Source organism: Protopterus annectens, chromosome 5.part0 (genome assembly GCF_019279795.1).
Source record: "Protopterus annectens isolate FY-2018-M chromosome 5.part0, PAN1.0, whole genome shotgun sequence".
Lineage (NCBI taxonomy): Eukaryota > Metazoa > Chordata > Ceratodontiformes > Protopteridae > Protopterus > Protopterus annectens.
Window position 1 is genome coordinate 1,749,066,857 of NC_056735.1, and position 12,568 is coordinate 1,749,079,424.

At 40.7% G+C, this 12,568-nt stretch overlaps 1 protein-coding gene across 1 annotated transcript in view; it reads right to left on the minus strand.

The window, feature by feature from the left end:
- Positions 1-12,568, minus strand: part of DOP1B (DOP1 leucine zipper like protein B) — a 2,336,114-nt gene that overhangs the window by 1,005,153 nt on the left and 1,318,393 nt on the right. The window contains exon 18 of the mRNA XM_044071549.1: positions 6,365-6,555. Coding sequence (XP_043927484.1) covers positions 6,365-6,555 — 191 coding nt within the window. The remainder of the gene's footprint in view (positions 1-6,364; positions 6,556-12,568) is intronic.

Below are 12,568 nucleotides of genomic sequence, written 5' to 3' on the forward strand. Positions count from 1 at the left end.
AACCTGCAAGAAATCTGAGGTACCTTCTGCAATTTTGTCTGATTGGGACATGCAGGTATGCCTCCTTGAGGTCCAATGTTACCAGCCAAGACTCCTTGCCCAGCATGGGAAGAAGTTGCTGTAGAGTGAGCATCTTGAATTTTGGTACGAGTAGAAATGTGTTTAGGATGGATAGGTCCAAAATAGGTCTCCAATCTTTTCCCTTCCTTGGCACCAGAAATAGCCTGGAATAAAAACCTTGACCTTGTTCGTCCGTAGGTACCTCTTGAATAGCTTTCATGTTTATGAGATCTGCAATTTGTTTTTGTGCCTTTGCCCTTTGATTGTGTGGCAGGTTTGGCATGCCTCTCATCTTTGGAAGGGTGTGAAAATGAAATTTGTAGCCTCTGTTTATAATGTCCAGGATCCATTTGTCCTTTGTGACAACATGCCAATTTTTTGAAAATAATGCCAGCTTTCCTCCTAAGGAAGCTGCCGTTTGAAACCTGGTTGGCATGCAAAGGGGAAAGTCATTGGGTTTGCTTTCTGAAAGTTTGCGAGTTGTCCTCACCACCTCTTTGTGTAGGGGCTTGCCATTGTTTGCCTCTATACGATCCTTGGGATTGTCCTCTGCCCCTAGGGCGCCTGTATCTGCCTCTTTGGGGTCTGTCTGTGGCAGGAAAGGACCAGTTTTTGGAAGGCCAATTTCTACTAAAACGTGGGGGTTGAACCTGTAGAAATTCTTTCACTGTTTGCATTGATTTAGCCTTTTCCTCCATTTTCCTTAATACCGCCTCAGCATTAGCACCAAATAGTACATCCTTTTGAAGTGGGCCGTCTAGTAATTTAGCTTTGACATGATCAGGCAAGGCTTGTTCCTTGAGCCAGGCATGCCTACGTATGACTGATCCTGTAACAGCAGCTCTACATGACGCCTCTAGAGCATCAAAACCACATTGTAAGGTATGCTTACCCACTTGTTCTGCACTATGCATCAAATCCTGCAACTCCTTCAAATCTGGTTGTTCAGGTTGTGACATTTTACTCTTCAATTGTGATAACAAAAACTGTTGGTATTTTAGCATATGAAACTGACAGTTTAAGGCCCTCATGGATAAGGTAGCCGAGGTATATACCTTTTTTCCCCACCTTTCTAAGGATCTGGAATCTCTCTCAGAGGGCAATGGAGGCCTTAACTCCCTTGGGGCCCTGTGAGATGGTTTCTGGGTCAGCAGCATGGCTTTTGTAAAGAAATTGGTGTGAGTCAGGAACCCTGTAGTACCTGTCAGGCTTAACTGGTGCTGGAGGTAGAGAGTCCGGGTTAAGGCAGGCCTCCGAGTAAACATCATCTAGGATGTCCAAGACAGGAGGTATAGCCAGAGGCCTATGCTGAGGTAACAAGAGAAATTCCCTGAGCCTTTTCTTGGAATCTGAATAATCCTGGCCTTCCCAGAGGAAGTGTTCCCTTAAAGTATGCAAAGTTTCCCCAAATGAGTAGTCCTCAGGGGGGGATAGAGAAGGGATGGACTCCTCCGCATCAGAGTCTTCAAAAGGGGAGTAAGAATGTTCCTCATCATCAGAGTGCTCTGAAATAATGGAGCCTTGGTCAGAGGAGGGGGAATCTTCCTCCACTCTGGGCCTTTTGTCCGGTGGGGGCTGAGAACCTCTGATTAGAGTAATTAAATCCTCAGCCATTTTAAGCATCTGTTTCTTAGGCATGGGGCCTGTAGATGGGCCCTGTGTCGCTGGATCTCTTAGGGTGCAAGGATGCTTTAGACTTTGTGAAAGCCTTGATGGAGAAAGAAGAGGAAGGTCTGAAGACACCTTGAGTGGAGGTGGACCTGTCCACATTCTGAGTTTCAATGCCAAGAGTGGCTTCGGTATCTGTAGTCAGGGTGTGGGCCGAGGAGCCTGCGACCTCCGGCACAGGAGACACCGTCAAAGAAGTGTCATCGGTAATCAGGGGCTGCGTAGGCGCCTCACTAAGAACCGGACCACGTGTAGTTGGGTTTGGCGTGGTGTCGGTAGAGGCCGCGGACCTCGTGTGTCGGTCCTTGTCTTTGCGTCTTTTAGACAAAACCGGAGTCGGAGTATCCGACGACATAGTATAGTTAAATGCTTTCCAAAAATAATTCTGGGTGAACTCCGCCCGATGCTTAATAGTGCGTTTGTTGAATGTAGCACAAAAGCGACAGACCGAGACGTCGTGGTCTGGGCCTAAACAAGGTATACAGAGGGAATGGAAATCCTTATGCGGTATTTGCTTCCCACAAGAAATACAATTATTAACTTTGTCTGACATCGGTCTGAGGCAAGAAAAGTTTCCCCAACGGGGTACTTAGCTTTTAAGAAGACTTCGGTTTCCAAATTTCTTGTGAACTGCTTCTGCTTCGGGCACCGCGCGGCAAGAAAGACTGGAGAAAATGGTGTCAGCTGGTTCTTTTATACCCCTGTCGCACTGACGTCAGGGAAGAAGCGACGACAACCGACGCCGGACCTAGACTTTGGAATTCGGCCGACCGAGGACCCGCCTGACGGCAGGAGAACCCATCTGTTATGACTGCAGCTGTATGCACGATGAACATCATCCACTTTCCATGCTTGGCTGTGGGGAGTTTTTGGTGCAATATTTGCTTAACTGAAAGTTCTGAGGGAAGGTGAAGAGGCCCACCTCTGTTGCCCCCCCCAACCTGTGGATCAGCAGCTTGAATGATTTGGGTTCCAGTTTCCACTCGTGCGGGTCCATTATATTTCTGCTTAAGTCATCTGCCAGTGAATTTAGTCTGCCTGGCAGGAACTGAGCTTGCAGGTGCACTTGGTTGCTCAAGGCTGTGTCCCACAGAGCCATGGCTAACCTGCAGAGTGGGTAGGAATGGGTTCCATTTGCCTTGAATACCTTCTTCTGCCATATGAGCCCCCATGCATAGTCTGATGCATCTGTTGTTAGGGTTTGGGCAGCAGGAAGTAGAGTGAAAGGGAGTCCTTTGTTGTGGTAGCAGGCTTCTGCCCAGCAAAGGAACTCTGCCCTTAGGCGAGGAATGAGAGGAATCACTGTTTCCAGGTCCTGAGAAAGTTGACTCTAGAGACTTTTTAAGTACCATTGAAGTTTCCTCATATGCAGCCTTGCATATGGAATTAGTAGAGTGCAAGAGGCCATGAACCCTACGGCTGGCAGTATTTTTCTTGCAGATAGCTGGGTTTTGATGGCCAACAGACTGAGGTAGTTTGTCAAATACATTTGTTTTTCTGGAGTGAGTAATGCCATCTGGGAAGTTGTATTCAATCTTGCTCCCAGGAATATAAACTGTTGGCTGGGTACCTGATGTGATTTCTTTTTGTTGATGGTGTACCCCAGTGAAGTTCGAAGTCTCTTTACAAATGTCAGGTGCTGGAGTAGCAATTCCTGACTGTCTGCCTAAATCAGGCAATCATGCAAGTATGTGTAAATTTGAATTTTTCTCTGCCTGCAACATGCAATGGATGGAGCTAGGGATTTTGTGAATACCCTGGGCGCAGTAGATAAGCCAAAGGGAAGTGCAGATAACTGATAATGCATAGAGCCTGCTCTGAAATGTAGGTATTTTCTGCAAGATTCCCTTATGGGGATGTGCAGATAAGCTTTTTTAAGTCTATGCTGGCTAGCCAGGAGTCTTTGGCTAGCATAGGAAGCAACTGTTGGAGAGTAAGCATCTTGAACCTAGGAACCACCAGGAAGGTGATGAGAATAGACAGATCCAGGATAGGGCGCCAAGAGTTTTCTTTTCTAGGTACCAGAAACAGTCTGGAGTAAAAACCTTGTCCCGTATGTTCTGCTAGGACAGGTCGAATAGCCTTGATACTGAGAAGAGAAAGTACTTGCTTTTGGGTCTCTGTCCACTGGTTTGGTGGGGAGGTCTGGCCAGCCGCTTGGGGTTGGCAGTGAGTGGAAGTAGAATCTGTATCTCTGGGATACAATGTTCAAGACCCATTTGTCCTGGGTGATGTACTCTCATTTTGTTGCATGTAGGGCAAGTTTTCCTCCTAAGGGTGCAAGTACTTGGGCAAGGCTTGAACGAATTAAGGATAAGTCATAGTGAGATTGTACCATAGGATGTTGGCTTTTTACTCCCTGTTTTAGAGGTGGGAACACTCCATTGCTTAGATCTGTGCATATACTGAGATTATAATCGTGGTGGCATACTGCCCCTAAGTTAGGACTGAGAAGATCTTGGAAGGACTGGAAAGGACCAGTTTTTAGAAGGCCAATGCCTATTGAATCTAGGTGGTTGTGCCTGTAGGAAATACTTAACAGTTTGCATAGATTTAGCTTTTTCCTCCATCTTTTTGAGGACTTCTTCTGCTTTACTGCCAAACAGGCGTTCTGGATTTAGTGGTGCATCTAGTAATTTTGCTTTGACATAGTGTGGCAAGATATGTTCCTTAATCTAAGCATGCCTTCTAAGAACAGACCCAGTGACAGCAGCCCTGCAAGATGCTTCTAAGGCATCAAAACCACACTGCAAAGTATGTTTTCCAACTTGGTTAGCAGAATGCATTAACATATGTAAATCTTTATGTTCTGCACAATTAGGAATCAACATAATTTTCTGTTTAATTAGCTCCATAACATGTTGCTGATACTTTAACATATGAAACTGGCAATTTAAAGCCCTGATGGCAAAAGTAGCAGAGGTATATATATTCTTACCCCATCTGTCTAAAGCCCTACAGTCCCTGTCCGAAGGGGTAGGGCTTTTGGCTACTGTAGCCTTAATGCCTTTAGGTCCCTGGGAAATGGTCTCTGGATCCGCAGTAGGATTCTTAAAGAGAAACTTGTGGGAGTCAGGTACTCTGTAGTACCTGTCCGGTTTTCTGGCCACTGAGGCAAGGTATTAGGGTTAAGGCTGGATTCCAAGAAGACATCATCTACAATCTCCAGAACAGGGGGTATAGCTAGAGACCTGTGCTGAGGCAAGTCTAAAAATTCTCTGAGCCTCTTTTCGGACTGTGGGTAGTCCTGGCATTCCCAGTGGAAATGCTCAGTTAAGGTATGCAAGGTTTCACCAAAAGAACAATCCTCTGGAGGGGAGGCAGAGGGGATGGAATCCTCAGCATCTGAATCCTCATAGGTAGAAAAGGGAATGTCCTGGTAATCAGAGGGAGCAGAGTCATCAAGCTCGCGGTCTGTAGAATCAGAAGGAAAATCAATCCTTTGTCTTAAAGAGGGGGAAGGCTGGCTTCCCCTAATTAAAGTTATAAGGTCATCAGCCATTCTAAGCATTTGTTTCCATGGCATGGGAGCTTGAGCATGAGCTTTGGGCATTGGTTTTCCAGGCAAAGTGCGAACTCTGGGCCTGAGAAATTCAGTAGTTTTAGTCAAAAATGAAGATGTCAGTTTAATACGAACATCAGAAGGTTGGAATACACCCTCAGAAGCCAGTGCCCACACAGCGGCTCCAGACTCGTCCAAGGTAGAGACATCCGCAAGTTCCATAGTTGAAGAAGCAACTCGCGGCATACCGAACTCTGAAAGGGTCTCAGCAGAGACCTGCAAATCTGTAGAAGTGGGTATCAGGGGCTGCAAAGGCACCTCACTGAGTACTGGCCTATGCGGTCTGTCTCTGTCTTTATCCTTATGTTTTTTTGGAAGATCGGTAGTCGGAGAATGAGAGCAAAAGAATTTAGTGACAAAAATAGCCCAACAACGAATAGTTTGGGCGTTGAACAAGGCACAAAAAAGACAGCGAGGAACACTGTGGTCTGGGCCTAAACAGATGACGCAGTAAGAATGAAAATCTCTGTGAGGTATTTGCTTTCCACAGGCAAGACAATTATTAACTTTTTCTGACATCGGTTAGAGCAAGAAAAAAGGATCCCCAAAGAGGTACTTATCTTTTAGAAGACTTCAGGTCTGAAACTTGAAAAACGAAAATTTCAGGAGGCGGCCGATCGGCACTTGCGAAATGCTTCTGCTTCGGACACTGCATGGCAAGAAAGACTGATGTAATGGCGTTGGCTACATGTTTTATACCCATGACGTCCTGACGTCATGGAGGAAGTGACAGCATCCGACGCAGAAATCCCAAGACTCTGGTATTCAGGCTGACTGAGGGCTACCTGCAGGCAGATGACCCAAATGTGATGACTGCAACAGTGAAACACGAAGAACATCAGAATTACTTTCAGTTATGACACCAACTCAATGCAATCTATATTAGAGGTTATGCATACCCCAATAACTAAAAAATAAATGTGTTGACCTCACACTGGAAATGAACCTTAATTTTTGTAATGCTGAGTATGAACTTTTAAGTGCATGCATCACCGAGCAGACCAAGGCATGTTTGTAGATAAATTCTCCACTGAAAAAAGGTACAAATATTTAAATTCAGGAATCTTTAAGTACCTGCTGTGCCATTCTGTTTGAAGCACTGAATGGAAGTGCGCTGAGTCTTTGGGTGAAGTAACAGTAGCAATATTGGCTCAAGAATTCGAACAACATCACTGAGAGACAGTGCCCGCACTAACCAGCCTTGAGCTGCTGCACTGATAGCACCATCTGTGCAATTCAAGCTGTCTAGTACCACAAACAGCGACCTGGAAATAAAAAAGTATAAAGTTAAAGGCAAAAGATATCAGTGACTACATCATATGTTCAGTTATTACACATTTTATACAGAACTTTGAGGAGTATTAGTGAAATGAATAAATACAGATTATTAGAAACTAGGTTTATTCTGTAGCATTTGAACTTATGTTTAATTATTAACATTCTGTATAAAGCACATTCATGATAACACACGAACATGTTAGCTACGATGAAAGGTAATAACTGCAGTTCATTGCTACAAAATACTTTAGTATATAAAGAAAATAATGCACCTCAATGAAAGCACATTCTTTCAAGTGAAACAGTTTGATCAATACCAAGCATGCAGTTCTGCCGCTTTGTTAACAATACTGCCATATTCACTTTGCATAACTACAGTAACTGTTAAAATAACTGTATAGGTATGTTATCTCTAACTCAGCTCCCTAACAAACATCGGCATCAGCAAAATTCACTGGTCTAGTTCAACAGCCTTTGGATTTTTAAAGTCAAAATAGGATTCCATATCTCTGCAGCTGCCCCACTAACCAAGAGAGTACCCTAAGGATCCATATTATCACCCTTTCATAATCCATTTTATCTACAGACTTGGCTCTGACTTTCATAAAATGTTCATCATACTCTATGCTGATGACATGGACATTTTCTGCTCAGGCCCCTCCCTTTTAAGCATCAAAACAGAAACTGAAAATAACTTGCAACAACGTTCCAGCTGGCTACAAAACACAAATCTCCTCTTCAACCTAAAAAAAACAAAATCATGCTCTGCTGGATGTACTTATCAATAGTCTCTTCCCCACCTGGCAAATACTACACAACCACATACAACTCACTAAGCAAAGACCAATTCTGTTACTCTGGCAGTGGCTAGACCTCCAACTAAACTTCAGCTATCATGTAAACATGACCAAAGCCAAAATTAATGCAACTCTGTTCTAGGGCAGGAAAATATCACATTTCATCACCCTCAAAGGAAGAAATACAATCAGAAAAGGCATTTTACTTGCACTGCTACAATATGGTCTGCAATTATTTCAGAAGCCTCAAAAATAATCTACACACCTCCAATACTTGTACAACCAGATCTGACACTTTATAAACCCTTCTCCTTCAAGAGAACACCACTCTAACCAACACTCACAAAAGTAAAATGGCTTCCTGTCAAAACAACAGGCACAACTCTTGCTCACTTCCGCTTAAACTACTAAACTTAAGGTTCTTTTCCATCCCTTGCCAGTTAGCTATCCATTATGACCTCCTACTATCCCCTTAGGTCTAGTCACCACAATAGTACCTCACTACATACATACCACAACAACCTCCATTCCACTGACTACCGTATCTCTGTTATCGGTTCCCAATTCCATTCACAGCTGAAAAAACGCTTAACAGATAAAGTTAAATGTCAGAGTTAGCAACATGACCTAGTTGCATGAAAACCATCCACTCTACATTATCATTTACTATACCACTCAGTGACTATTTTAATGCTACTGTTAATGTCCAAAACCATTGCTGATCTACTCCCTCCCTTTTTTCTGCACTGCATATGTTCCTGCATTACCTCATCATACTTGTCTATGGTGTATGGACTGTGCATATTGTACTTATCTTACTTTAACACTACTGCTCTTATTAAACATACCTATCATTCTATTCCTTTGTATACAATGTTTAATCTCTGCAACCCCTGCTTGCAATTTTTCTCTCTATGTAAATTCCAGGCCAGCCTTTAAATAGTCCACTTGGATCATCCCTCTACCCACTTAACAAATCTAAAATATGTAAATTAATAAAGAAGTATCAGGAGGAAAGTGGTATAATGGTTAAGATGTTTGGCTCACAGACACAAGGTACAGTGTTTGATTCTCACCTCTGGGAGGAAAACTGGCTAGGCTTAGAATGGCCTATTACGAAAGCTAACCTAGTAATTAGCCATGAACTTATGAAACCATGAATCTAAGGAAAGTAATGGTAAATGTGTTTTGGGACTATCAAATCTGCTATACATCACCTCTTTGACTAATCAAAGTAAAACACATCATCATATAAAATGCTCTGAACAGGTACAGCTGCAATATATATTTTTTTGCTAAAATGAAGGGTTCTCTTACTTCAGAGATACCTCTAGTGAAATTGACTTTATACTTGTTTAAGAATATAGTGTAGCTTGTTTAAGCAGCACTTCCCCTTCCTTTTTGTTTCAAGACATGTATACAAAGCAAACGTATTTAGCCAGTCTGATCCTGGTTTTATAAACTACAGGAGACTAAGTGAGCTAGTCTTCCGAGTACAAACTGACCTGGACATATGCTGCTTCGAAGAAACAATCTTGTTCACTTTTATTCACATTTTTTGTTGTCACCAATTAATGGGATTCATACAAAATGTGTTTATCACAAACTGGAGCAAGGTTTTGAACCCGCAAAAGCATGAAGTCTAAAGAAATGGGATCTTTCAAACTACAACAGCAGCAACACAGGTTTTTACTTTTCTTCTTCAAATTCAAAGCTGAGAAGAGTACTGTAGTGTGCTGCCTTATCTTCACGTCCATATTTTATTGCTAAGATAGGTACCAGAAAAATATATATTTTAAAACAGTGGATTTAAAGTATAAAGTTTATTAAAAAAGACATTCTTCTTTCAGAAAAGCCAGGTAAATACATTTGAAGATCTGGTTACCATGATAAAAAGTAATTCTAATCCAAAAAACTAGTACAGCAGCTTCAAGGTTAATTCTTGAAAAAAGAAAGCTAACCAAACTGTTACTTTACGAAGCTGTGCAAGTTACTTCAAGTCTTCAAGTATGAAGAAACTGCATTACATGTTACAAGATGGATGAATCTGTTGAATGGCCAGTTTTTATAAAACGTTTTGGCAGAGAAAAACAACACTCACAAAGACATATGTAGCCCAAACTATTACATTTTATAGTGTCTATAATATCGGCTGTATTTCAAAAAGCAATAGAAAGAACTCTAGATCGGGTTAAAAAGGTATAGCTGGGCTGGGTGATAATTTGGAAACTCAGAACAGAAAAAGACCATTTAAACACTGCAGTATGCAGGGTAGAAAGTGTTGGTTTATGCATAAAAAACTGATTATGTACTTCTGGAAAATTAAATGACATTCCTACATCACAAGTTAAATTCCACTAGTTTGTATGTATTCACAAATAAAGTGCAGCCAATTCAGCAAGTGTAATAAGTGAAGAATGCTACTAAAAGATTTCTGGGGAGCATACACATGCCTAATATTTGTTTTGCCAATGCTGTTAGTTTGTTTGAGTACTATAAACTTTGTTGCTAAATAAAAACCTGAACTAGGACTGAAGTCCAGATTAAGAACAACTTCTGAAAGTTTTAAACACATACCGCAGGTTTTCTGATATATTAATATATATATTTCTGCTATATATATATATATATATATATATATATATATATATACAAAATATATATATTTCTGATATATTAATTAATATTAATGATAGCAACAAACAAAGGATATTCTTGTGTGATGCACTTCTAATTTGTGTTGTTGCAGTACTTTCACAGAAAATGACATTTGGGTTAGTTAAACCTTCTGTCTTCCTTTTCTTAACTCAGACATTTGCGACAAAAATATACAAAGTCAGACAAGTATGGTTTTGCCATAACTTTAGGAACAAGATTCATTCAGAAATAACACATTCTTACTGTATCAACTGATACATGAAATTACCCTTCTTAGTGGGCCTGTGATTGGGTTAACCCTCCCTTCCATTCCAATGTGTGATTTTTTTTTTCTCTGAAGCACCAAGTCTTGGGTTCATGTATGTCTTACACTACTGCATGATGTAACTTCATGTAATACATTAGAAAGGTGCACCTCCTAAAACCTAAGATTACCAGTTTGCCTCACTAGTAACTGAATGCATTTCCTACCTTCCTGCAAATCAAAAAATATATAAAGACTTGGCACCCATACTATTTAAAAGTAATACACATATAACTGCCTAACTTACAGTGAAATACATCAGCCATTGGATGAAAGGCCTGTCCAAGAACAGGGATATGGTGAGAGAGTACATCTGAACCACCAAAAAGGGTTCCTTATAGATAAAATGATAGAGTAGGATTTATCTGTTTCACCTAGCACTGACGGCCTCAAAACTGGGATTATGACTGGGCAGAATCTCAAACAGCAAAACCTGCAAAAGCATGACGTCTAAAGAAATGGGAATTTTCAAAAAACTGCAAGGAATCAGAGAAGTGCTAAAAGGAAAATTTCAAAAGACCAAGTCCTTAACTACTAAGGTATAAAAGGAGACTTGACATTTATACTTGTGATCCAAGCAACAGCACTTGGTATGGGTATGAACTGATGACAAGTGAGAAGCAATCAGTTGAAACTGCCACACCTGTGAAAGAATGGCCATTGCCTGATGGCAAGAGATGATGCAGTTAGCAATCCACTGAGAAAGGATTTGTATGACATTACTTCAGTTCTGAAGCAAAATAAATAAACTGTTGTTCCATTTCCTAAACACTTGTATACAATGCAGATGAAACCTTAGATGGAGGACCTTCTGAGATGGGTGTACACTGAACTGCAGTTTGATTACAGCTCTCCAAGAGTAAAAACTAAAATCGTAGAAAAAGCCAGCGAAAGTTAAACATTTGGGTAAAATTCAGTTACTGTTTAGTCAATACATTGCCTGGATTCAAAGAATTTTTTTGGAGAAACTAAGAGAAAATCAACCAGAAAATGAGAAGAAGAAAACTCTGGCTATGCAGAACACTGCAGATGACTTCTAGTAAATTAGAGGAAAACATAAATTATATGTTCTCAGAGGTATTTAGTAAAGTAATACACTGGAGGAATATATAAAGTTGAACGACAGAAGGCTGGAAAGAATAGCAGAAGCTTTAAGCAGTTATTCAGATGAGGCACTTAAACTGCAGAAATCAGAGGCTGAAATTAAGGAAAGACTGAGTATGAGGCTTTTCAAACAAAATGATTAAAAAAAACACTACATGTAGAAAACTGCAGGACACACTCAGGATTGTCTGATATACCATGCTGTACCACAGAAACTGGAAGAAATGTAGGTTTCATTAATTTTATGCAAGTACAAATAAGCTACTCTAGTGGTATTCCACAGCAAACATTTGTTAATTGAGATGGCATATTGCGTGTATGCTCCAGAATTTGGCATGGCAAAGCAGCCAAACTCTATATTAGTAAAAGTGCACTCATATAAGCAGAAAGAGCTGCTCCTGACAAAACTGTGACAGAAGGGGAATGTATAAACAACTACAGACACTAGGTTGTATGTGGAAAATGATTACTCACTGTATACCAGGCAGAAGGGAAGCAAGTTTATCCCTATAACCAGGGGAAGCTGAGAGGCAGATGTATGATTCAATGTGTTATCTCCAGCTGTCTTCAGAATATTCTCCTGGAGGATTAAAGACATTTTTGCATACAGAACATGCTAAGGAGGGAATAAAACAAGTTAGTCAATAGAGAAGGTGACTGCCAGTGAAACATTTTCCATTCATTCCAAAAGAAAATGTTTGCGTAACAAAAAAATACAAGAGCTCAGTGGAAGAATTGGGAGTACCTTGAACTTGAACCAGAGATTGTTGCTGGGAAGATAAGATGATGATGAAGACCAGCAGTGATGTAATTAAATTTTATGCTAGTGATATTAAAAGTAAGAAAGCACTTTTTCTTAATTGTTATATCTCTGGGATTTGCACTGTAAAAAAATAAGAAAGACTGAACACATCTTGGTCTGCAGCAGGATGTAAAAGTGTATTGATCATATTATAGCTGTATTAAAATATAATACTTCCAATTGTTTTTATATAAGTGAAAGTCTAGAATAATATTTTTAGCTTAAACCACAGACAATGGATTTTTAAGCAAACAGTTTACAGAAATAAGAGAAAAGATGAAAAGTATGAAAAACCGTGGTTCTCTACAGCATCTGAAAACCTAGTAGCTGTTTCT